The following is a 27,077-nucleotide window of genomic DNA, read 5'->3' on the forward strand; positions in this document are numbered from 1 at the left end:
TTCGTGTCCCTTGAGTCGTAGAGTTCCGTACGAGGAGGATGATAAAGATTAGGGTGAATTAGGGTTTAGAGGGTTTTTTCCTACTGAATTTGGTTCATGTATTGACCTTTTAATACTATGTTTGATAGGCAAGTTGTATGAACAGAGCATCTAAGATTAGCCTAAATAGGGTTAGGTTTTGTTTTAATGTTTAGGTAACGATTATGAAAGTAATCTTGTGTTCGTATTGTATCAACTTTTGATATCTGTATGCATTTTTTATTTATTGAACTCATCGAATTGTTTCATTCTTGTAACAGACCTTGGCAGAGACTTGAAGATTGTTCATAATTATCCTCTAGAATATGTAAGATTTGATTTATCTAATAAAAAAAACTTTTAACACTATCCTCTAGAATGAAGTGGTAGCTTTAATAGGGACTACTAATGCATTGAAAGAGAGACTTGCACAACAATTTAGAGTATCAAGAAGATTTGATTGATCAAATAAAAAGGTAAGTACAGGGATCTCAATTTCTGACTGTTTAATTACATGGGAAGGCATGGAACTTTGGAGTGATCTTACGAATCTAAACCCAAGAAAAAAATAACTTTCCCTAATTCTCTGACATTTATACACAGAAACTGAAGTTGAGATCAAAAGAGTTACACAACTAACTTTGAGTAAGGATTTACACTTTTCACCACAGAGGATATGACATTTTCCCATTGTCAATGTTTTCTTCCACCTTTACTCTCTTTTTGTAAGGCATGAACCCTCTCATCTCGGTACCCGACGATTTCATCTGAGAGAAAGCCGATCTCTCGCTTCTTTTAAACTCCGGTGATACCCGAAGTGTCATTTCTGTTTCCATGTTTTCCGAAGAAGAAGTAGAAGAAGAATATAGAACAGACTCGTGTGTTTCAGAGTCTAGCTTCTTCTTGACATCTTCAGAATCATCAGAGCTAGTTGAAGAGTTGTAATCACCAACTACAAAAGTTTTTCCAAAGAGCTTAAGGCTTTGTTTGGTCTCTGATTCTGGAGACAGTGATTCCTCTGTGTGAGATGATAACTCATGCCCCTGTCAAAATTAAGCTATGTCAGACTCAAGACTACACAAGAAGTCTGGTTATCAAACTATATCAGAACTTGTGTTCGTGTAACAACATACCGGTGAGTGTTGGTAATCAGCAGAAGACGAGTTAGGTGAGTTTGAGCCAATGGAACCTAAGCGATCTGAGCCATGAGCTGATAAAACCGATGTTGGAGATCGGTCATCATCATCCTGAACCAGCTTGTTGGCTCCGGTGAGATCACCATACACCATCTCTTTTGCATCTGGAATCACCAGCTTTCTAGGGTAAGGATGCATCGGCTTTCTCTTCGGCCTTGGAGGTGGGATCTCAATGGTCTCAGAGCTAACACCAAAATCACGAGCAACCTTAGAGAAAAACTTCTGAGCATGGCTTCGAATCTGAACAGCAGTCTTTGTACCAACATGTTCTGTTTTCAAAGGAAGAATCAACAAAAGTCAGATCTCTACTCTACCCAATAAGTAGAATCTGCATTTAGACTCTCTCTTTAAAAGTCAGATAAGCACACACACCTTCGATTCGTCTCCAAGCTCTGCCATAGAGTTTCAAAGCTTCAACAAACTTCTCATGTTCTGTTTCAGTCCATTTCTCTCTTTGTTTAGTGATGGTATAAGGCTTCCTTGTCTAATAAATATAAACAAACCTCTAATTAACCTCAAGTTCTAAATCTGAAACCAAATCAAGCGCAAAGAAAGAGATTAAAGAAAAAACAATAAGTACCTTGAGGTAAAAGGCATCTGTGGAAGAGATAAGCTCATCGGAACCTCCGTCACATAGACTCTCACAACGTTCCTATAATCACAAATCCAAAAATTACAATTAGTCTCTTAATACAAATGTCTTGTAAGTAAAATTTGCAAAGAATCGTAACACTAATACGCATCTAGAAGAGTCAAGACCACCAGTAGTATAATTAGGGAATTAAAAAACTTGCTCTTACCTAATAAAGCATCAATACATTAAGAGTAGTAAACAACCGGACATAATATCCCACAAATCGCCTGGTCTATTAACACAATTTTTAACCTGCCACAATCGAATAATCTTCAGTTCCAAGTTCTCTCATACATAGAGCTTTAATCTTGAAATAAGAACAGCAAAAAGTAACCTAGCTCTCTCTCGGATATAATAAACCTAATTTTAGGTTAGAACCTGTCTGGATTCAATAACCTCTGTCCAATAAACAAGACTTAAACATAACAATCGTGACAAAAACCAAAATAATCAAGATTGCACAAGATAAGAATAAGCAGTTAAGAAGAAGAAAGATCTCACACCTGCATAGCCATGCTTGTAGAAGAAGAAGAAGACTTGAAGATTCGATCTGAAGATGTTTTCTCGCCGGAAAAATTAATCTGAAACTGAAGGAGGGAGAGAGAGAGAGAGTTGCTTGAGATTGGTGGGATAGAGAGAAGATAGTAATTTAGGGAAAGGAGCAGAGTCAAGGGGTTACTTTAAAAGAGCAAGGGGAAGATAAGCCACGTAAGCATTTATGTTTATTTTGGTTGGAAAAGCGTAAATAATACTCCATCCGTTTCAAAATATAAGATGTTTTGGAGAAGTTTGTTGTTTCATAATATAGGATGTTTTTAAATTTCAATGCAACTTTTAGATTAGTTTAGTATTTTATATTATACAGTCTTGTTTCTGATTGGTTGAACTTGTTAAAAGTAAAGACTTCTTAATCTGCGTGTTTTGCTTAAAACATCCTATATTTTGCAAGGGAGTACTAAATAAGAGGGGTTTCGAGAAACTAGTATCATGTGGCTCAGGTTAAAAGATGCTAATGACACGTGGAGGATTGTTTTCTCATCTTTTCACTTTTTTGTCTTTGCGGAGAAGATATTATCTGTTCTTTGTTAAATCTTGTCGGAGATTTTTTGATTTATTTAATTTATCCACTTGGAGGAAAAGCTAGCTCATTCAATTATCATTTTGCCTAACTCGCGAGTGGCCAACGCGTGCTTGTTTAACAACGTTGTTTACGCTAACTTCTTACCCAATTTTGTTTCTTTTTAGTTTTTATTAATCAAGTGGATTTCATATATAAAGTTTGGATTCGAATATAGGATTCTATTTTTCCCATAGTATTATTTTTATAATTTTTAACAAACAAAAAAAATCAAATCTCAATCAAAATTATAATTTTTATATAAAAAACATATTTAAAATTTGAATAAATAAATAAATATATTTATAGTATGACTGTTTCTCTATCTATCTCTTTAGTTAAATAATGGTTCATTAAAAGTGTTAATCTTCTCATCATTATCAGTGATCATCCAAATGAAGTCCCACATTTTCTTTCACTTTGTACAATTTTGAAAGAATTCTCTTTTATGACACATAAGCTAATTAAATTATACAAAAATATCTATTTAAAATATCATTTGATTAAAAATTATCTATAATTTTAGTTATATTTATTCGAAACTAATAATATTTAGTGTTTTATAGTAACTAAAAAAAATTTAAGTGCAATTTAATTACATCATCGATTAAATTTCTAATTTGTATATCTATTTTTTTATAAGACATCTCCCTCTTAAACAAGAAAAGTCTCATGTTCAAAGTTACAATATTTTGAACAATTATTTATAAATTATTATATATATATATATATATATGTTTGAGTATTTCAAAAACATTGACTGTATTATATCTAGTTAATGCAAATTATGTTTATGTCATTTTCATTGTTCATTTATTTCAGCAGGGCAATAAATAATTAGAACCAAGAACTTAAAGACTAGGAACCTAAAAAGTTATCAGGAATGAGATTAGGTTTAATGACAGATCATAATTATATATTCTTAGAGTGCTCTCTTTTTTGACCAAAGTATGTGGCAAAGAAAGCGAGTAGCGAAATGAAAACATACACGAGCGTTGTTTTGAAAGAAGAAAGAGATATTTAAAATTCAGTAGCCGTCAGCTTCAATCCAAAATTTAAATAGGTATTTTATGTGAAGGACAAAAATTGTAAAATATAAATATCTTTGCAAGTCATACAAAAAAAAACCAATTATCCAAATTAGAAAATTTGTCCCAAAATGAAAGAGAGAAAAAAAAACATAGCTTTTGGTTTGCACTTTTTGGGTCTAGTCAGCACAAAAAGTGTTGTCCTCTGGGTTGATCCAAAAGTCAGACACGTGGCGTTGAGTTACGGTAAGAGAGAGAGAAGAAGAAGGATAGGGATCATGCTTGGTTTGTAATTGTACGCCACTCGATTATTTATTAATTACCAAATAATTCTTGCCCCCTCGTTTCTCGTTCGGTGGTGTTTTAAGCTATCGTCGGGTTTATGTTTTTTTTTTTCCTTTTATCTTTTTTTCGTTATTATAAAATTTTACATTATTATTTCAGATCTTACGAATCTAAAATATTCTTATAAAAAAATTCTACTAGTAAAAATACTGGTGTAGTGGCCACTAAGAAGTTCTTGGTTCATGTATTTTTGTTGCTTTTTTTTTTCTTTTTTTTTTCTAATAAACATAATCTTTATTGAAACACATACGTGATACGTTTCGTATCATTAACCGACTCTATTCAAATCAATAGATATTACTGAAGCATTGACAAAATACAGAAGATATTATTACTTAAATCGAGTTATTACATGTGATGGTTTTTTTCAATCGAGATATTTCTCAATAGTCGAAACTTAGGGAAGAAAAAGAAATATCTGGTATGGTATGTGTGAATTGAACCTAACTATTTGAGAAAGGGTTTGATACTTTTTACTTTGTTTTATATCCAAAAAAGTGAAATTCAAAAATGAAACCGAATGATTGAAAATTCATGACAAAATATGCTAATTGAGCTAGATAACATAATTTGTGACGAAAATATTTTTTACCATATGATATTACTTTAAAACTTTCAAAATTATACTGTATATATTAATGATGAACCATGTAAACACAACGCTGACAAGTAATGCATAAACATATGTGTGATATTTGCTTTTCAATCACGGGTTTATTTTATCTCAAGTTGGATAAGTCAGAATTGGGCCAGTTTAAGACGGCCCAGTCTTGTAAGCGTTATGGGTCTAACAAATTTTGCTTATAGTTCTCGGCCGTGCATCGCCGGAGCCTTGCCGCCTTGCTTCACCGTGTCCCGAGACGACGTGGTGGTGTCATAACGGACGGTGTTTTTTTTGAAATTTGAATCGATTCTGATTTATTTATTTTGTTAGATTCTCATTAGTATTAGATGATTCTGTTTCTCTTTGCGATTCTCATAGTTTGTGGTTTTCTGTAGGCTTTGATTTTGTAATTGCAGAAAATAAAGGAGTGAGAAGGAATGTTTACAAATAAGGAAAGACAAGAAGAACGTATTGGTAAACATGGAACACCTTTCTACAGGTTTGGTTTAATGTTTCTGAGATTGTAATCTCTGTGCCAATGAATCTAAAGTAGCATTTTTGTTGGAGCTGAGTTTTTGCCTTCTTCTTCTTTTTTTTTTTAAAAAAATTGCAGGAGCTTGTGAGTCAGTTTCAGAATGCAACCGTTCAAGGTTGCTATGATGTACTAGTTTTTTTTTCGTAGTAGACCATAACAAGGGGAAAAAAGCCATAAAAATCCTCAACTTATCATTTTCGTTGAATTAAATCCCGAATTTTGTATATGGTGAAATATATATTGAACTCTCCGTTGACGTTACGATAAAACCTCGAACTTGTGTTGACCAGGCCAATTTGAGCATCACGTTAACTCACTAAACGGAGGAAATAAACGCGGTTTAGCCTCCGTTAGTATTACCCGTTAGCAATTAAACACTGTCGTTTTATACAAAACAAAACCCCCAAATTCGATTCACATATCTTAGAACCCTAAAAATTGAAAACCCCCAAATTCAATTTCTCCCTTCTTATTCTTCGATTCCTCTCTTTTTCTTCTTCGATTCCTCTCTATTTCTTCTTAGTTCCTCTTCCATTCTTCAATTCTTCTTCTAAATCGTTAAGTGATGGTGAATAAAAAGAAGCCTTCTAAGCGTCGTTCTAAACGAAAGAGGGTTGATCCCGAATTGGTTGATCCCGAATTGGCTGATCCCGAAGTGGCTGCTCCCGAAGTGACTAATGGTGAAGGTAATGCTCTTGTTGTGTTCGGTGGTGATACTGCTGGGGATAAAAACCGTGAGGAAGTTAGTGAGGATGATTGTGAGGTCGTAGGCGACGATGATTGTGATGGTATTGGGTATGAAGATACTGGCAAATCAGATAGAAATTGTGTTGGTTTAGAAGAAATTATTTGCGAAGACATGGCAAATCAGTTTGGAGAGGATGCGAGAGACGAGGAAGACTTGACTGATGCGGATAGTGGAGATGATATTTGGGATGAGGAGAAGATTCCAGATCGTGTATCAGATAGTGAAGATGAAGACAATGTTGATGGCGATAATCATGTCGAACCTGAAGATGCTGAAGAGATGTTGCATTTGGGGAAAACGTTTAGTTCTCCAAATGATTTCAAGCTTGCTGTTTTGAGGTACTCTCTTAAAACTAGATACGACATTAAGCTATATAGATCGCAATCTTTGAAGCTTGGAGCAAAATGTACTTATGTTGACGAGGATGGTAAGTGTCTATGGAGATGCTACTGTGCTTATGATAAGAAGAAACACAAGATGCAAATCAATCGATATGAGGGTAAGCATAGATGTGTGAGGTCTGGTTACAGTCATATGTTAAAGAGAGGAACAATAGCTTGGTTATTTTCAGAGAGGTTAAGAAAGAACCCAAAGATCACCGCACATGAGATGAAGGCAGAGATTAAGAGAGAGTACAACCTGGAAGTTAGTGAAGAACAATGCTCAAAGGCAAAATCAAAACTTAGGCGTGAAGCGAGTGCTAGTCATCAAGAACACTTTTCACGGATTTGGGATTATCAAGCTGAAATTCTCCGATCAAATGAAGGGTCAATCTTTGAGATTGAGACAATTCCAGGGCCAACAATAGGAAGCTTGCAACGGTTTTATCGTTTATTTGTGTGTTTTAAATCACAAAAAGATGCATGGAAGGAAACATGTAGACCAATATTAGGAATAGATGGTGCTTTCTTGAAATGGGATATAAAGGGACATCTATTAGCTGCAGTTGGAAGAGATGGAGACAATAGGATAGTACCAGTTGCTTGGGCAGTGGTTGAGATTGAGAATGATGACAATTGGGACTGGTTTATGAGGTTGCTCTCTAGGAGTTTGGGTCTTGAGGATGGAAGCAAAATTGCTATAATATCTGACAAGCAATCGGTAAGTATATTTCTGCTTGATGTGTTTTTTGTGTTCATATATTATTGAGAATTTTATCTAAGTTTATTTGTTTTGCAAGGTCTTGTGAAAGCTATTCATACCATTCTCCCCCAAGCAGAACATCGTCAGTGTGCTAAGCATATTATGGAGAATTGGAAGAGGGATAGTCACAATTTGGAACTGCAACGTCTATTTTGGAAGATTGCTCGTAGCTACACCATTGGAAAATATAATGCAAATATGGCAGCATTGCAGAAATATAATCCAGGTGCTTTTGCTTCTTTATTAAAGACTAAACCAGAGACATGGTCTAGAGCTTTTTTCAGAGTAGGTACATGTTGCAATGATAACTTGAACAACTTGAGTGAATCATTTAATAGAACCATACGTCAAGCTAGGAGGAAGCCTTTGCTAGAAATGCTTGAGGATATTAGGAGACAATGTATGGTGAGAAATCAGAAGAGGCATATTATAGCTGGCAGATTAAAGACAAGATTCACGAAGAGAGCACATTTGGAGATAGAAAAAATGATAGAAGGGTCACAGTTTTGCATAAGAAGCATGGCTAGGAACGATAGACACGAGGTAGAGTTGCATGATGATACTTACTGTGTAGATATGAATGATCATACATGTGGATGCATTAAGTGGCAGATGACTGGAATCCCATGCGTCCATGATGCTTCTGTTATCATAGCAAAAAAGCAAAAGGTTGAAGATTATGTTGTCGACTGGTACACAACAAAAATGTGGCAAAAAACTTATGAAGATGGTATTGCGCCTGTTCAAGGTCAGTCAGAGTGGCCTAGGATGAATAGATTAGGAGTTTTGCCACCACCATGGAGAAAAGGCAATCGTGGTAGACCTCCTAACCATGCTAGGAGGAAGGGAAGGTTTGAAACTGCCTCATCAAGCACCACCAAATTATCACGACAAGGTAGAGTCATGACATGTTCAAATTGCAAACAAGAGGGTCACAATAGGTTATCTTGTTCAAACCCAAGTGTTGCAGATCAACCTAAAAGGCCAAGAGGTCGACCTAGGAAGGACCAGGTTTGTCATATTTTGTAAATTTCTCGTTTTATATTTGGTTCTTAACACAATAAGTAAGGTCATACTCATAATATATTGAACTAGGAACCAAGGAATGCTTTGTTTGGACAAGGACAAGCACAATCACAATCACAAGGAGAATCGCAACCACAACCAAACCAATGGGAACCGATACAAGGATCACAACCCTCTCAAGGATCACATATGCCAACACGACAATCACAACCCTCTCAAGGATCACCGATGGCAGCACCACAAAGTCAAACACGTAGGACAACACCAATGCCGCCAACAACACAGTGGGAACAACAACAACCACAGAGGCAACAAGCGTCAGGAGGTTGGGCATCATGGTTTCAATGCTCAAGTTAGGATGTATGATGGCATGGAATATTTTGGTGTGTTTTAGGACCATGAGTTATGTTTTTTTGTTGTTTTCAGACCATGAAGGATGTCTCTTTTGTTGTTAGTAACTCTATGTTTTGGTGTGTTTTAGGACCATGAGTTATGTTTTTTTGTTGTTTTCAGACCATGAAGGATGTCTCTTTTGTTGTTAGTAACTCTTTTATTATGAATGAACCATAACTCTTTGAAACGAAACAAACTGATTTCATTACCAATCATACAAACCAACATACAACTAAAAAAAACTAATAACCGAGAACAAGCTTGGGTTGTTTAACTTTAACAACCACTAAGTAGACAATGAAAACTGTCATTACACAAAGCCACATAAAACACATTTTCCACAACATATTAAGCTTGTAGATGTCTCTTTTCCTTTGCATTGCATCTTCTTTCAACTCTTGCATAGCAGCATTGAGGTCATTTATCTCAGTTTTGGCTTTGACAATCTCATTTGCCAAGATTCCTAGTTTTGGTAATGCATCTTCAACTTCCTCATAGACAGCATCCTCAACCCACTTAAACAAGTGACCCTAATGCATAAATAAACAACATTAGCACCATAACACACATAATCAACATAAAAAACCATCAGCTTCAGCTTACATCTCGCTTGCTTGTCCATGAGCTTGCATCTCGTTTGCTGATGCAATGGAAGAACGGTCGGCCAGGATTATCTTGGGTTTTTGATGTAAATTTCATTACACTTAATCCACATCCACACTTCAATGGCACTCCACGATCACCGAGAATCACCGATGTCTCAGAGCTAGAACTCATAATGAATAAATCAGAATTGCGACACTGTGAGAAGATTGGAAAAGAATCGAAGAAGAAAAAGAGAGGAATCGAAGAATAAGAAGAGAGGAATCAAATTTGGGGGATTTCAATTTTTAGGGTTCTGAGATATATGAATCGAATTTGGGGGTTTTTGTTTTGTTTAAAACGACAGTGTTTAATTGCTAACGGGTAATACTAACAGAGACTGAACCGCGTTTATTTCCTCCGTTTAGTGAGTTAACGTGATGCTCAAATTGGCCTGGTCAACACAAGTTCGAGGTTTTATCGTAACGTCAATGGAGAGTTCAATATATATTTCACCATATACAAAGTTCGGGATTTAATTCAACGAAAATGATAAGTTGAGGATTTTTATGGCTTTTTTCCCCCATAACAAGTATGGATTCATGCTTTTGTTTGAACATTTCGAAAGTATTGTTGCATAAGACTGGCTTTGGTGCTTTCTTGTGTTTCTTGAGGACTCTGTGCGGCTTCATATGGATTGTTAGGGAACCTAGGTATGAATGACGATATATGATAGTAGGCTTCATAGCATGTGCAAACTTAGCAATAAGACTTAGCAGTTTAACGCTTATTTTGAGTTGTGTAGTTTGTCCAACATTATCAATACTCCTGCCTTAATGTCAAGTTTTTGTCCTCACTTTGTCTTAGTGGAAGATTGCTCACTTCCAAATGCTTATATTGGATTATAGATTTAGTATATGACCCTAATCTAGTAGTATATCTCTGGCTTTGGTGCTTTCTTGTGATTAATATATCTGTTGACATTTGTTTTTGCGTGAAATGTTTGAGTCTATACGCATTGCTGATTTGCATATATGATTTATAAGGATTGTGTGTGTGTGTGTGTGTGTGTGTGTGGCTCATATGGAACATTAGGGTACTTAAAATAGAAGATACGGTGGTTTGTGTTAAACATTACTGTATCGGCACATATCTAACTTCAGTCAACATTGCACATATCATAGCATGTGCAAACCTAGAAATGAGATTGGCAATTTAACTCTTATTTTGAAATTTTGAGTTCTGTAGATTGTCCTACATTATCGATACTTCTGCCTTATGGCAAATTGCTGTCATCACTTTCAAATGCTTCTGTTTGACTATTGATTTAGCTAGCCTAATTTAGTATATCTCTGGTTTTTTCACTTAGTTTTGTTAAGTTATTTTGACACAATTATTGTTTTTGCATTGCACCTGCAGATACAAAGGAGAAAATTGTAGCAAACTTGGGGAATTTCGCATATGACCCTTACAACTTCACTATTTTACGTTAGGTAAGTTCAAGTACACTATCAACATGGTGCCATGGAACCCAGATAAAATATCCAACACTTTGTTCTTCTCTTCATGATGAAAATGTTAATGGTGTACTCGAGCAGCTAAATGTCTTGGAACTATTCATAGACTGTCTGACAGAGCCAAATGAAAAGCTTGTGGAATTTGGAATAGGAGGATTATGCAACGCATGTGCTGGTAAAGAGCCTGGAATATACAAATATACTCTCTGATTCTAAACTGTTTCTTGTTATTGCCATAACTGCACCTTACTGATCATCAAACCAAGTGCTCTTTTCTCTTCTTGTGCAGACCCAAAAAATGTTGCTACAATTGTCGAGGCTGATGGAATTCTTCTTATAATCAAATGTTTATCAAGTACTGTACGGAACACTGTGAGTCCACATGAGTTTCTCGCCTTATTAATGTCTCTCTGGTGTTTAAATGGAAACTCAAAATTGTTTTTTTTTTTCCGAACAGGTGAATTACGCAATTGGGGTTTTGTATTACATGTGCGACTATAACAGAGCAACAAGAGAGGAGATTTTGAGAGCGGAAGTGGTGGATCTCATAGAGAGGTACGCAGCTGCTGATTCAAGTGTAAGCTTGACAAGGCGTTTCTTGACAAGCATGCTCATGCATACACATGAGATTCTTGAATATTATCTTTTTCACGATGATGTAGTTGGATTCAGTTTGGAAGTACCAAAGATGGCGATTTCGCCAGTTTGGGCCAAAAACGCAAATGGTGCGATGATTGTTTTGAGGATTGGGAAAGCGTTTAGTTGCGTCTAGTGGGAATCTAGTTGAGTAATGAAAATGTTAAATAAATGAATTGGAGAGACATTTTTCATACACCAGTGAAAAAGTTTTTTGTATATTCAATGTGTCAACATTTATCACTTATGGCTGTGTACGAGTTTCTTAGGCCTCAATATTTTTTTAATAACATCAAACTTTTTCAGCTTTTAAACGTTTATTAATTATTATTAAGTACGCATACCACGGAATAGTAATTAGGAATCCGTATTTTGTATCAGTCTAGAAGCAATGTAGATTATACATATCGTGCAACCAATTTTAATATTTGTCTAGAATTTGAATATGGTTTTAACAAACTCAAGATGGCAAAAGTATAAACTCACTTTTATTAATTTAAGAAATTTCTCTCAAAACTTAAGCTCTCAATCTTTCTTTCTCTCAAAAACCACTACATCATTGTGTCACGCCTCGACACATATATATAGTAAAACACCAAACCTGATCCTACTAGGAAACTACATAAGTTTAGATAACTCCTAACTTATTTGACCCTTATCTCTTTAGAATCATAACTCTAATAGGATTAGTGTAGCTTATCCCTCAAGTTAACTTCAAACTTAAGTCAACATTTTCCCTCCTAAGCTTAAAGTTAACTCCAGCCAAGTCTCTCATTCCAATGAGCTCCCTCATCTCCTTAAACTTGATCCTTCCAAGAGGTTTTGTTAATATATCCGCCTTCTGTTCTTCTCCTGGTACATGCTCAACTTCCACAAGCCCCCTCTCAACACATTCTCTAATAAAATGGTACCTTGTGTGTATGTGCTTGCTCCTCCCATGGAAAACTGGGTTCTTGGTTAATGCAATGGCAGATTGGTTATCTATTCGAATAACCACTTTTCCACATGGTAACTCGGTGATCTCTCCGAGAAAGTCTTGAAGCCAAATTGCCTGTCTCGCAGCTTCGGTGCCGGCCATGAACTCAGCTTCACAGGAAGATAACGCCACCGTGTCTTGCTTTTGCGAGCACCAAGTGATCAGGCTTCCTCCTAGATAGAAAACATGACCAGTCGTGCTCTTGCCATCGACTGGATCCACATTGTGACTGCTGTCACTGTAACCAACTAGCTCGGTTGAAACTTTTGGTGAAATTGATCTTGCAAACGTCAGTCTAAATGTTGTTGTTCCTCGCAAGTACCTCAAGCACTGCTTCATCGCTGCACCATATGACTCCTTCGGATTCTGCATATATCGACTTAGCACACAAACACAATATGACAAATCCGGCCTTGTTTGAAGCAAATAACGAAAACATCCAACAGTTTTCATATACTTAGTCGCATCTATATCCTTTTCTTTTGGAGACTTTGATAATTTCAATCCCTCATCCATGGGCGTATGAACCATATTACAATCTTTCATTCCTGCTTCTTCCAAATTTTTCAAAGCATAACAACCTTGGCTTAGCGTAATTCCTCCTTGATGCTGACATACCTCAATCCCAAGATAGTAGGTTAATCTTCTGAGATCACTCATCTCAAATTTAGATGCCATCTCCTTTTTAAAATCCTCTAAGACTTTTATATATGTTCCTGACACAAACAGATCATCGACATACACTGCGACAACAATAAAACCTTGATGCACCCTTTTCCAATAAACCGATGGCTCTTTCGTACACCTCTTAAACTGCAGATCCTTGAGAATTTGATTTAGCTTATCATTCCAAGCCCTTGGTGCTTGTTTTAAAACATAAAAGGCTTTATTCAACTTGTAAACCTTGTCCTCTGAGCCTCTTACTTCAAAACCCTCTGTCTGAGTGTGACAACCCGTTCCGCGGACCCCACTAGCCCACCTCTAGCCGCCCCAACGGACCCCAAGCTGGCCCTGCAGGGGATCGATCCTAATCCCTCACTAGGCAAATGGAACTATTCATCCAAATCCACAGTAGGTTATTGGTGCGCCAGGCATTCCTCGAACCCTGGTCCTCACCCTTTAACAACCTTCCCACAGGACAAGTTGCCACCAATTGATCAATCTCTTTCAAGAGAATTGTCCACATATATCTAGAATTGTCCCACAGGCATTCCTCAACCATCATCTCTTTCAAGAGAATTGTCCCACAGGCATTCCTCGACCATCATCTCTTTCAAGAGAATTGTCCACATATATCTAGAATGGTCGTCAATAAGAACAAAAACATATATGTGACATTTAAGAGAAGAGGATCCTCCTCCTTCCACCATCTTTGCTGCTTCGACGATATCTCCCATAGCTCTGATACCAAATCTAAAATTTGAATATGGTTTTAAAGAACTCAAGATTGCAAAAGTATAAACTCACTTTTATTAGTTTAAGAAAATTCTCTCAAAACTTAAACCCTCAATCTCTCTTTCTCTCAAAAACCACTAAGTCATTGTGTCATGCCTCGACACATATATATAGTAAAACACCAAACCTAATCCTACTAGGAAACTACATAAATTTAGATAACTCCTAACTTATTTGATCCTTATCTCTTTAGAATCATAACTCTAATAGGATTAGTGTAGCCTATCCCTCAAGTTAACTTCAAACTTAAGTCAACAATTTGTTCACTGATTTATTGTTTTGAACACAAGAGTTCGTAGACCAAAAAAATATATAAGACTTGTTTATAAAACAAGTTGTGTGGTTGATTGATTTATATTTGTGCCAGTTCAACTACTCTTAGTTACCTTTGTGGCTCTTTCTGCATCTCAACCCGTAAAATATTGCATCCTAAAATAAAGCATTTGTAAGCAAAGAAGAAGTGCTTTATGAGCGTCCTGTATCCAACTAAATCCATCTCAAAACATGTGTTTCTGCCGAAATTGTATCCTCTGTCAATTTCTTGAAGGCTAGGCCAAAGAAGAAGGCTCTGTGAATAAATGAAGAAGAAGAAGAAAGTTAGTGAATGATGCTTTACTGGATTTCCATCGATTGCCTTACTATGGATACAAGATGCTTATATTTATACTAGCAATGGAACAATCTATACCCAGTGTTGGATCGGCTTACACTTTGTCTAGCATCTAGCTACTCTCTTCTGATAGGATAGGATCAAAACGGTTAGATAGTACGATTGTGGGAGAGCCAGCTGGTTTTGCTATCTTTGCCCTCTGCATCGGTTTTTCATTTGTGTCCTTGTGTTGCAGAGCAAGATTCTCTGCTTTTGTCCTCTTATATTGGCGAGAGGGACTGAGATCAAATGGGCCTTGTTTCATAATTGCTTTTTCGTCATGGACTTGAGGCCTTATGCTTTCAGTCTCTTTTATTCTAATGACACCCGGAGGACTGAAAGCAAGCTCTTGTATTGTAGACTTGTAGTAATACCAAAAGAATGTCGTGAGAAACACGAAAGTTACTTGAGATGGAGAAAGAAAATTAGGGTTGGTGAAAAACCTTTTCGAAGAATTTGAATGAGTCAGAATGCTGAAATCGGACCAAATTCTCAGTAGAACTAAAGTTGAGGAACACAAGATAGCATTAGTTCAAATTTTGTTTTCTAAATATTTTACATTACATTCCAACTAAAAAACTACAGCAATTAATATAGAAACAGAAACTATGATATATTTAAACTACACCTCTATTGTGTTTTGAAAATATTTTATTTCTGAATCATTTGCAAACGAATAAATAACAATTTGATTTCCATTTTGTTTTTCAAAACCTGTGAGTTTAACGTAAGAAAAACTTTGATTCACATTTATTTAAATATTATAATTAATATATATAAACTTAATAAAATTTTAAAATATTACGAATATGTATAATTAAAAAAATAAATACTATATAGTATGATTATATAGTAGATGGGTTATAAAGAGGACATGTTGAAATTAATAAAATATTATTTAATTTGTGCTAACACATGTTAAATCCTTATTTTATTATTTGTCAACACTACTAATATCAGAATATTTGACATATAAAATCAATTTGATTTAACTAAGATTGTATAAAATAATTAAATCATTAGAAAAATATGACTTAATCACAACGTATAAATTACTTATTATGTATTTAGATCTCTTATTTTTTTTGGTATCATAATTAAAAATCAAAATAGAATCTCAAACACTAAACAAAATAAACTAAAGATAACAAACAAATAGTCATGAAGTGTATTACGGGTTAAAAAATTAATATAAACATTTAGCCGCACAAACGGTCGAAAAATTTAGTTATTCGTCTATTTACAAAACATCTAATATTTAACAAACAGCCACAATATAAAATATAAATAATAATAATTATTATATGCACGCGGTGTACCGCGGGTTAAAATCTAGTATTTTACAATTTCTTTTTTCTTTTCAGGGATGTTTGTTTTTTGGGAAATTCTTCTTTTGAATTCAATTTTTTGTTAATAAAAAAACAAAATTGTGAACTTGAGACAAAGTAATGTCAAAAAAATTGTCTGAATTTGTTTTAAAAGTTCATGTGTTATAAAAGTACTTTGTTAAGTTTGATGTAGTAACTGTCTTCTGATTTTATTCAAACAGTTATGAATTCTATTTTTTATATTTTAAGTAAAGTATAATATAATTAGTACATGTTTTGTCTCCATGGGTGTTCGTTGCAAATTTAGTTATATTTTGGTATTTGTTTTGGTCAAGATAGATAGTACTTAAGATCTAAAAACTGTTTACCATTATAAGTAACTTATATTTAAAATATGTAAATGAAAATTAAAAGAAGCCCAAATAATAGCAAATTAATCAATATATCATCACATTGTAAATGGTTAGGGTATCACAGGCTTCTTAGCTCGACAATGATGGCTACAGCCTACAGTCAAACGGATCAATACATAATCGGCCTTTCTTTTCATTTTTGCTTAAAAGTCTAACGAAAACTTGACGTTAACAAACATGAGAATATGTGAACAGCACTTGGAGAAGAAATTGCAGAAATGGAGAAGTCAGACACACTTGGTTGGACATGATGCAGCGTATATTACCGAAAGTCATGTGACCAAGGCATTAATTCCCTATGCCTACACATAATTGGAAAAAGAATTTTGAAAAATTTCAGTTAGGAGCTCAACATTTAAAATGTCGATATATATAAAAGACTCATAAATCTTAAAGCAACATGGCTTAGAAGTTCTCGAAAACACTAATTCCAGAATTTTACAATTTAGCTTGTCAAGACCTTATATAACCACAACTTATATTAGATCCCATTCTATGATGATGTTTAAAGATTTTCACATAAATTAAGAAAAACATTTAATATTTAAGTATAAATACATTATTTGTTTATAATAACACATTTCTCATATTTAATAACTAATAGTAATTCATCAATTTTTTTTTTGTCAATAAAAGGATCAGCTCAAATGAGCCAATTAGGTGGGAAAATTTACATACAAAACATGTTGCGGAGATGTACTGGCGTGTCAAAGAATCATCAGTGACATTAGCATTTCTGGAAATAAGAAATAAAGAGAAAGATGAAAACTCCTCCTTGTCGGTCTTGATATCTTCAAAGTATGGGGAGAAAGCCGGCCAGTCGGCAGGTGAAGACACCATCTTCAACAAATCGGAGCACTGTGAAGAAAGCCACATCGCGGTAATCATGTCCGATCATACACCGCATAGCCCATATAAAGGCTTCCACTTCTACATGCAAGGGAGAGAGACTACGTCAGAAGTTAGTGGCTCCCATCATTGGCGACGCACCTTGAGCCACTGCACAAAGTCATCTTGCACCTGCAAAAGAGTCACCCACCTTCCAAGATCCATCCTGAACCCGGGTAATTCATCAAACTTATATTTTTTATTTAATGATTTTTGAAATTTACATTTTTTACCATTAATTAATAAAAATTTACAGAAAATCAATCTAGGTGATACAAGAAAAAATCCTAGAAAATTATTCTTTGTGATACTGAGAAAATATTTTACAAACGCAATGTCGACCGTAACTAAGCTATGAAAAATATCATTAGCTCTCGATAGACATTAGTTCTCCTGAGGGGATAAATAGTTCCCCTGATATCGAGATCTCGAGGATTGCGATATGAAAGTGAGACGGTATGACTCAAAGACAGTTTTATGAGAGTGAGATCATTATAGCACAAAGGTGTTGACCTGAGAGTGGACGAGTTGGGAGCAAATATTTTCTAGGACGTGAATATAAGCACAGTGACTAGATGTAGACCTCAGAGGTTGATGGTGGTTAAATCTCGAGATTGGTTGTGTGGGCATGATGGTTAGGATTATTGGGTGAACCGTTGCGTCGGTGGTGGGTGCGTCTTATGGATAGACGGTGCTTCAGATTCGAGGATGAATTTATTGTTAGAGGGCGAGAATTGTAACGCCCATGAACCAATTTCTGGTTTTTGAGGTTGGTCGAACGACACCCCTTTAAAAGTTGTGGGTTGGTTCGTCTCCGATTTTGGGGGCAGTTTAGTGTGGTTTTGGAAGAAACCCTAAACCTTCCCTATTTAAGGACAACTCCTCTTCGTTTTAGGCGTTCCTTCCCGAGCCGTCTCATGCCCTAGAAAAAGAGAAGAGAGCTTTGGGTTCTCTCTTAGGAAAGGGATGAGAAAGAAAATGGTTTTGGGATGGACGAGAAAATGAAGGAATTCTCGGTGTGAGAGAGAAGAGGATATCGAGCAGTGGGCTTGAGGGGGAGCTTCTCTTTTGGATACTAAAGAGGATATCGAGCAGTGGACTTTTCCGATTTGATTTTTGGATTCTACAGTTTTCTTTTCTGAGTCGTCTCCGTTCCCATGGGAAACAAAAAAGGGGAAGAGAAGATGAACGGACAAAATAAAATAGGATATATAAAAATGTTTTGCTTTACAAGATAATAAATTAATAAGGCTGAATGGTTTGGGAATCATTATGGTAGTCTTTCATCCGCATGTTCGGGTCCTGCTTACAATATTTTTTCATTATTTTGCAACCAATACGACGTCGAATTAAATTCTTTTTGCCACATGTATGCCACGGTGTCGTCTAACTCAGTGCCGTTAACTGGCTAATTAACACAGTTAAAAGAGATGTTGAAATTGGCCAAATTTTTTACATATGTGAGGTATAAAATTTGAAATTTTGGATGATTTAGGTTGATTTATGCTGGATACTAAAATTCAGGTATAAATAAGCGTTTCACAAATATTTAGGGTTGATTTTGGCGGTTTCCCCCCTTATTCAGCACATCAATTAAAAACATCTTCGCTAGTTTAGACTACTTACAATAGTGAGATTTTAAGCTGTTGAATAAATTATTCAACAGTTGAAGCATTACAATGGTCAGTTGAAAAAGAGAAAAGTGATGAGCTGGAGACAACTGTGTTAAAGCCATTCAACGGAGTTGAATCGCAAAAGTTTGGGTTGTGCTTGCCAAGTGGCAGGTTTTTATTGGTTTATTTTTTAATTCTTTTTTTGAACGAAAAGTTTATTTTTACTTTTTTAATTCTAAGATAATATTTAGATAAGAAAATGTGTTGTGTTTCTATTGGATGGTTAGATTTCATATATTTTTTATCCAATCCAATTATTTGAGATCAATTACCTTATAGAATCCGAAAATTTTATTTTAATATTTTTATACCAAAATTCATCATTTTTCATTCTCTATAAATAGAGACTTGTTTCATTTAATTTGGACACACAAAAAAAAACTCATCTATTCTACTATATTTTTGCTATCAACCTTCATAAACTTTTGTTTATTGTTTTACCCCGTCCTTTTGTTTTTAAATGGATCCTAATAATAACCCTTTCAATTTCCAAAATTCTTCTAATTATCTTTTTCGCTACCAAAATCCCAACAATTATCAGTTTCAAAATCAATCTCCCAACCATCCCCATCATATACCAAACTATGGATATCCACCAAATTTCTTCATGCCGTCAGCTGTTCCAAACTATCATCCATATCATGGATCGATGATGTCAAATTCATCTCAAACACCCTCTTATTCTTCTTCTCCAATGGGTAATGAAACTAATACGAATGTGGGAGGAGCTGAATTTCCTGAATTTTCTACACAAACGACTCTTGGTGGTATGAGTGGTGTTCATGAAGCCATTACAAATGAAGATGATTCAACTTCTGCTCGTTAGAGAACCTCCAAATGGACCGTTATGCAAAATTTGGTGCTACTAAGTGGGTGGATTAAATATAGAACAGATAGCATCGTTGACAGAAACCAAAAAGGTGATTCATATTGGGGTAAAATTGCTGAGTACTGTAATGAGCATGGCTCATTTGATACTCCGTGTGATGGAGTTTCATGCATAAATCACTACAACTACATGAACAAAAGCTTGGGAAAATGGGTTGGCACTTACGATAACGCTAAACATATGCAACAAAGCAGGTGGTCGGAGGATGACGTATTGGCAAAAGCGCATTAAATTTATTCAAGTGCTGGTAATGGAAATTTCAAATATATAAAAGAGTGGCTCGCAATCCGTGATCAACCACGTTATGGTAGTCAAGTATGAGGAAATATTGGCTCTGCAAGCAGTGGATCTAAGAGATCCCACGATAGTGATGCTAGTGACTCCAATTCTGTAGGATCTAGTGTTCGTCCAATGGGGAGAGATGCTGCTAAGAAAAAGGCTAAAAAGAAAGGTAAGGGTGCAGCCTTGGAAGCGGTTAACGAAGAATGGAACACATTCAAACAATTGAAGACACAAGAACTGGATCAATTGAACAACATAGACATGTTGCAAAAGGAGACAAACCAATTGATTAAGGAAAAGACGCTGACTAAGAAGATGAAGATGTATCTCAAGCTAACTGAAAAGGAACATCTCGATGACAAGGGCAAAGAGCTGTTGCAGAAGTTGAGCCACAATTTATTTGAAAATTAATTATTGTCAAGTGGCTATTTGTGTTTTGTCACTTCATGTTTTAATAATGTGTGTGTTGTCACTTTCTCCTTTAGTAATGAGTGTTTGCCACTTACTCTTTCAATAATGTTTGTTTGTCATTTTCTCCTTTAATAATTTTTGTTGCTCGTTATGCTTTAATAAAGTGTGTTTGTCACTTTCTTTCTTTAATAATTTGCATTGTTACATTATGCTTTAATAATGTAATCCGTGAATCTTATCCTTATCTATGAATTTTCAACCATTCAATTCGAACTCAGTCCTCCAACCATTTTTTTTATAAATAGGGACTCTTTCTTCCATTGATGTACCAATACCACAAACCTCACTTTACTAAAAAATCTCAACGGATCCATCAGAACATCCTTTTGATATTAAAGCTTACCAAAGATAGTCTGCAATTGAAGAGAGATAGAGGAAGACTATCCACCTCATAGCAAGAGAAAATACGTCAAGAGAGATCATGCAGCAGCAAATCAAAGACTAATTGACGAATACTTTGCCAATCAACCTACATATGACGATGCAATGTTTCGTCGCCGATTTCGGATGTGAAAACATGTTTTTCTTCGGACCGTTGGAGACCTATCAAGCAGCGATAACTATTTCACCCAACGATTTGACGCCGCTAAGAAAGAAGGTATATCTTCATTAGCAAAATGTACCACAGCCATGTGAATGTTAGCATATGGTGTGGCAGCCGATGCAGTGGATGAATACATCAAAATTGGAGGTACTACAACTTTGGAGTGCTTACGAAGATTTTGCAAAGAAATCATACTACTGTATGAGCAAGAGTATCTCAGAGCCCCGACTCAAGATGACCTGCAAAGAATTTTGCGTGTTAGTGAGATAAGAGGGTTTCCGGGGATGATTGGGAGTATTGATTGCATGCAATGGGAATGGAAAAATTGTCCTACAGCATGGAATGGTCAATTTACTCGCGGAGATAAGGGAACCACCACTGTTATTCTTGAAGCAGTTGCATCTCATGATTTATGGATATGGCATGCTTTTTTTGGATGTCCTGAAACATTGAACGATATAAACGTTCTAGACGGTTCACCGGTGTTTGATGATGTTGAACAAGAAAATACTCCAAGAGTGAATTTCTTCGTGAACCAACGTCCATATAATATGGCGTACTATCTAGCTGACGGTATTTATCTTTCTTATCATATTTTCATCAAATCAATTAGGCTACCTCAAAGTGAACAAGACAAGTTATTTGCACAATGCCATGAGTGGTGTCGGAAGGACATCAAACGTGCATTTGGAGTTCTGCAGATTCGATTTAAAATCATTCGTGAACCAGCTCGCATGTGGGACATAGCCGATTTGGCGATCATCATGAGGTCATGTATCATATTGCATAATATGATTGTTGAGGATGAACGAGAGACATATGCTCAACATTGGACTGATTATGATCAATCTGAGGCAAGTGGGTCTAGTACAGAACAACCATTCTCGAACGAAGTGCTACCTGTATTTGCAAATTATGTGCGTGCTAGATCTGAGTTGCGTGATTCAAGTGTACATCACGAATTACAAGCAGATCTAGTAAAACACTTATGGTCACAATTCAGAATGTTCCGTAGTGAGTGAGATTTTTAAGTTTGTTAGTTCCGTAGTGAGTGAGATTTTTAAGTTTGTTAGTTGAGATTATTGTACTAATTAAGTTATGAGTGTTTCTTTACTTGTGTTGTATGTTTATTGTATTGCATTTTAAATTTCTCATCATTGTATTGTATGTGTTTTTATAATGGCTATTTTTATTTCTTGTTTTTATTATTTGCAAATAATATATATATTTTATTTGAGAAAAACAAACTCTCAATTTATTATATAAATTTATTTAATTTTTACTTATTTAAATTTCATTTGATATTAAATATGATTAATAATATGTGATCACAAAAAAATAAACACAAATAAGGTGAAAAATATGAAATAAAATTGGTGGGGTAAGGTGTTGTAGTTTTATTAAATAAAACTATTGTAGAGGATAAAAATGATGTAGGTTTTGAATTATGATGTGGAAGAGAGGGAAGATGATGTGGAGGGTTAAAAAGAATAAAATGGGTGTTGTAATATGAAAACCATTGTAAATAGTCTTAGGATGTACTTAGGACATCTCCAACCTATTTCTTCATTTTTGACTCCATTTTAGAGTAACTCTATTTTGGAAATAGGTTTTACTCCAACCTATTTCTCCATATTTGACTCCAAAAAAGAATATTCTTAATATATTTTATTATATCTTATTATTAATTTATATAATTATCCTTTATTAATTAAAATTACAAATTTGACCCAATTATTTTTTTCAGCAAAAAAAAAGATAATAGCATGTTATTTCTATTTAAAATTTATTATTGAACAATATTACATTACACAATATTAATTAGTTATTAGTCTTTGTTGTATTAAATTGTTTTTAATCTCTAGTTTAAATCATATTATGTATTTTAAATTTTATTGGTAGTAAATAATGCTATTTTGTACTTTTTTTATTGTCTATTTTCTATGTAATATATGTTAATTGTTTAATTTTAAAATTATTATTTATAAGTTTAAGTATAAAATAATAATAATTAATTGTATTTAGATATAAAATATAAATATAGATAAATTTAAGGGACTGATTTGCAAATAAAAAAGTTCAACTCCAAAATAGAGAAATGAATTAAAAGTCTTCAAATATAGAGACAAATATAGAGATCTCTATTTTGCAGATGACAATGAAGTAGGGTTGGAGAAGGTTTTTCTCCAAAATGGAGTTTGCAGATAGAAATGGAGATGGGTTGGAGATGGTCTTATGACTAAATCTTTACATAAGTGTAAGTCATTCCGTATATGTAGTTTATTCGTGAGCAAAGTTAAAGTCGTTGATTGTACTGTACAATTGAGGGGATTTTGGAGATTGTTTCATAAATTTCTATAATAAATTTAAAAATTATATAAAAAAATTCTACTATAATGAATCTGAAAGATTTATCACTCCTTGGAAAAGGGACCATCATACATCATCCAAAGTCACTTGCTCCATAAAAATGAAATAATGTTTCATAACAACTGTAGAAAGCCGAGTAAAATTGGTAATTGAGAATCGAGTCTACCTCTAGCTTAAATAACCATTCAACGTGTTATGCCAAAGTTGGGAGTATGTTACTTTTACTTATATTGGATGAAGCATCCACTTGCTGGTTGCAGCCGTTAAATATACTGTTACATAATCGGTCTTTCTAGTGAAAAGTTTGTTTATCCTAGTGGTAAAAGCAGTGTAATATAAACATCTTAGATATCATGAGTTCAAATCCCAACAAAAAATTTGGGCTTGTGGTCCTATAATTCTCTAAGCCTGCTCTTTCACCTACGTACTAGCTAGTTTATGTCAATATTGTTTAGTTGTAGGGAGCCTCAATTAGCATTTACCGGATCAGACGTATCTTATGTTGTCACACGTTTTTCTTGCAATTTATGCGTTGCCCAACTTCATACCATTGGTAGGCTACCAAACGGGCTCTTCGTTACCTTGCTGGAACATCCAACCATGGTACTTTTATACACAAGGATTCACCAATAACTTTTCATGTTTTCTCAGATGCGGGTTGGACAGGTGATGCTGATGACTTTGTTTCTACCAATACGTTCTATTGGTCTTCCAAAAAGCAAAAAGGAGTTACTTGATCACCGATGGAAGCTGAATATAGATTTGTTGCAAATACAGCCTGTGAACTATAAGATATTGTGATAATATTGGTGCCACATATCTTTGTGCAATCCAGAATTTTACTTAAGAATAAAGCATATCGCTTTACTCTCACTTCATTCAGAATCTCATTCAAGTGGATGCTTTAATTTGTGTGTCTCTCATGTAACCGCATGAACTGACAAAATCGTTGCCTAGGACTCAATTTCAAAAGGCTTGTTTCATGATTGGCGCGACTAAAGTCCTTACATCTTAATAAGGTGTATCAAAAATAAAAGTCCTTACATCTTGAGAAGGTGTATCAAAAATATTCTCATATCTATGATTAACGTATATTGTGGATCTGTTTAATTTTATGTAAAACTTTTTTATACTGTAATTAGTCTCTTATAATACCCTACCTAGCTACTCCCTCTATCTATATATACATTTTGGAGACATTTAGCAAATAAATCCTGAAGTCGGAACATATTTACAATCATGCCATTGATATTAAATAATTAATTTAATAAATAAATTAATTCTATTTATATTTGATTTTTTTAATAAAACTTATGTGTTTTAAAAGGTAACAAACATAATTGCAAATGTATACAGATCTTATTTCCTTATTTTTATACGAATGTGAATGAAGAGGTTCACTTATAAGTATTGTTTTTTACTTGATAAGAATTTGAAAAATTGATTTAATAAAAAGTGACTTTTAGCCTCACATACTGCATTTTACTTTCACGGGTTTCGTATGATGAGTTTTTGCGGGTTAAAAATATTTGAACATGTTGGATGATCCGCCTAGCATGGTGGGTTTGGACTATATAACCAGCATTAAAACTATTAGTTTATTTCATAATTCATATACTATAGATTTGTAGTCAAAATTTAAAAAATTAACTTATAAATTATTTAGTATATGAACTACAAAATATTACACATACGACAACATATTCTTAATATTCTAGTGTTGGCATGGAGAGAGATAAGTTTCGAGACCGGAGTGCGGTGGCTTCAAGTTTTTTTAGATCTTTAACCTAATACACAGCGCCGCTTCAAGTTTTTTTAGATCTGAGACCGGAGTGCGGTGGCTCCTCCAGCACCGGCTTCGGTCTCCCTGTTTCCCTTCATCTACTACTCTGTTTTAGTTTTATCTTAAGTTATGGGAAGTTTTTAGATTTCGATTGGGGATTCGTTCTAGTTTAACCAGTTTGTATCTTGGGTGTCTTGTGGAATCGGTCGAGCGTTTCAGATTTGCTTGGTTTGTGGCTCTTGCGAAGAGGATGGTACCGGATCTGAGATCGACGGCGATAAGCCTTTGTTTTTGCGCATGCTCACAACCCAAATTTGTTTACCCGCTCCTATGCTTCTTAGTGGTTTTGATGCCGTGTGTGGCTTGTGAGTGTTCTGTTTGCAGACTTCACTTCCCCTTTGTTTCTCGCTCATCCGTTTTGCCTGGTTTTAGCTTTTAGTCTCCCATCTAGTTCGTCTCCTTACTTAGAAGAGGTTTGTGTTGTTCGAAGTTTATGCTTGGTTCTCTACTTCAGATCTTTCTGCTCTTAGGTGGAAGTTGATGGTGATGGTAGCTTCTGTAGATGAGTTTTGTTCTTGTTTTCAAGGCTCATCGAAGTAGTTATGTTTCGCTCCTTGTCTCTGCGTTTCCGAATCTGTAGGATGTCGGATTGCTCTTATATGGCTTCTATCTAGGCTCTACTTGACGCGTCAACCGTCTCGGCCGCATCTGGAAGTGTTTATTGAGGTTCTGAATTGAACCTTTACTTGTCAGGTTATGAAGTTTGGTTCTTGGTTTGGAGAGATCATCTCTCATGTGAAAGGAGGAAGCAGCTGTGATCATTGTGTTGGCCGTGGGCAGCATTGGTATAGCTCATTCGCAGATACTTCAGAAGAAAAGATTGGTTTGTTTGTTTAGACTTAGTATTTGTCTTTGCTTTTATTGTTAGTATGCCTCTGGTTTAGTTGTTGGGTTCGTTCTCTTTCGTTTTCTGATTTAAATTTCTCTTATAGTAAGTTTTAATTGTCTTCGGGGACTTATCCGTTGTCCGCCGACTTAGCCTCCCTCTTTTGGGCCTTAGACTCCGGGGATATTCATGTTTTCCGCCGGCTTAAGTTGTAGTTTACAATGTATCCTTTCCAATATTATCAATAACATCAGATGACAAAAAAAAAAGATCATTAATCAAATTATTAAAAAATGATAAATACGCACTTGAGATAAATGTTAAACAAATTCAACTGGATCATAAAGATCAGCCGTCCCTGCAGGGTGTCTTCGCGAAATTGAAAAACTGTGTGCTGCTTTCTTGTGGTCTGGTCTAGAACTAAACCCCAAGAAGGCTAAGATAGCTTGGAAAGACATTTGTAAGCCAAAACAGGAGGGTGGTTTGGGTCTAAAATCTCTTGTGGATGCAAATAAGGTTAGTTGTTTGAAACTAATCTGGCGGATTCTCTCAAGGAAAGATTCCCTCTGGGTAAACTGGATTTGGACATATCTCATTTCAAAGGGATCCTTTTGGCTGGTTAAAGAAGGCTCAACTGCAGGGTCTTGGATGTGGAAGAAACTTCTCAAATACCGAGAAGTGGCTAAGACAATGTATAAGGTGGGGATAAATAATGGTGCTTCAGCCTCTTTCTGGTATGATGTCTGGTCGCCAATGGGTCGATTGATTGACATAGTGGGAACAAGAGGGTTCATAGACTTGGGGATTACGCAAGAGGCAACGGTCCAAGACGCATTGCTCACACACCGGACGAGACACCATCGTCTACCTATTTTGAATGATATTGAAGGTGCACTTCAGGCAACCCGTACCACACGACTGCCACATGCTCCAGATATTCCGCTATGG

General features: G+C 35.2%; 1 protein-coding gene, 1 long non-coding RNA gene and 2 pseudogenes across 3 annotated transcripts; 2 read left to right on the forward strand and 2 right to left on the reverse strand.

Moving 5' to 3' along the window:
* Nucleotides 483–2,507, reverse strand: LOC104732619 (protein REVEILLE 2-like). The gene is made up of 5 exons (XM_010452180.2): nucleotides 2,352–2,507; nucleotides 1,795–1,866; nucleotides 1,587–1,698; nucleotides 1,152–1,483; nucleotides 483–1,061 (listed from the first exon to the last, which is right to left on the reverse strand). The coding sequence occupies exons 1-5, from the start codon at nucleotides 2,361–2,363 to the stop codon at nucleotides 681–683; spliced, it is 909 nt and encodes a 302-aa protein (XP_010450482.1). The 5' UTR covers nucleotides 2,364–2,507; the 3' UTR covers nucleotides 483–680.
* Nucleotides 5,423–11,528, forward strand: LOC109127996 (annotated as a pseudogene).
* LOC109128121 lies at nucleotides 14,197–14,778 on the reverse strand. Of its 2 annotated transcripts, none has more exons than XR_002034580.1 (2): nucleotides 14,662–14,778; nucleotides 14,197–14,521 (listed from the first exon to the last, which is right to left on the reverse strand). It is a non-coding gene; the product is annotated as an uncharacterized LOC109128121 (long non-coding RNA). The 2 variants fall into 2 exon arrangements; XR_002034581.1 differs by having other exon boundaries at nucleotides 14,642–14,778.
* On the forward strand, nucleotides 19,365–22,127 carry LOC104732620 (annotated as a pseudogene).

Source organism: Camelina sativa, chromosome 12 (assembly GCF_000633955.1).
Source record: "Camelina sativa cultivar DH55 chromosome 12, Cs, whole genome shotgun sequence".
In the NCBI taxonomy this organism is placed as follows: domain Eukaryota; kingdom Viridiplantae; phylum Streptophyta; class Magnoliopsida; order Brassicales; family Brassicaceae; genus Camelina; species Camelina sativa.

Coding starts and splice junctions, on each gene's coding strand:
- LOC104732619 (XM_010452180.2), bottom strand. Junction 1,699..1,794: donor CAGATGCCTTTTACCTCAAG/GTACTTATTGTT, acceptor TATATTTATTAG/ACAAGGAAGCCTTATACCAT. Junction 1,484..1,586: donor AGCTTGGAGACGAATCGAAG/GTGTGTGTGCTT, acceptor CTTTGAAAACAG/AACATGTTGGTACAAAGACT.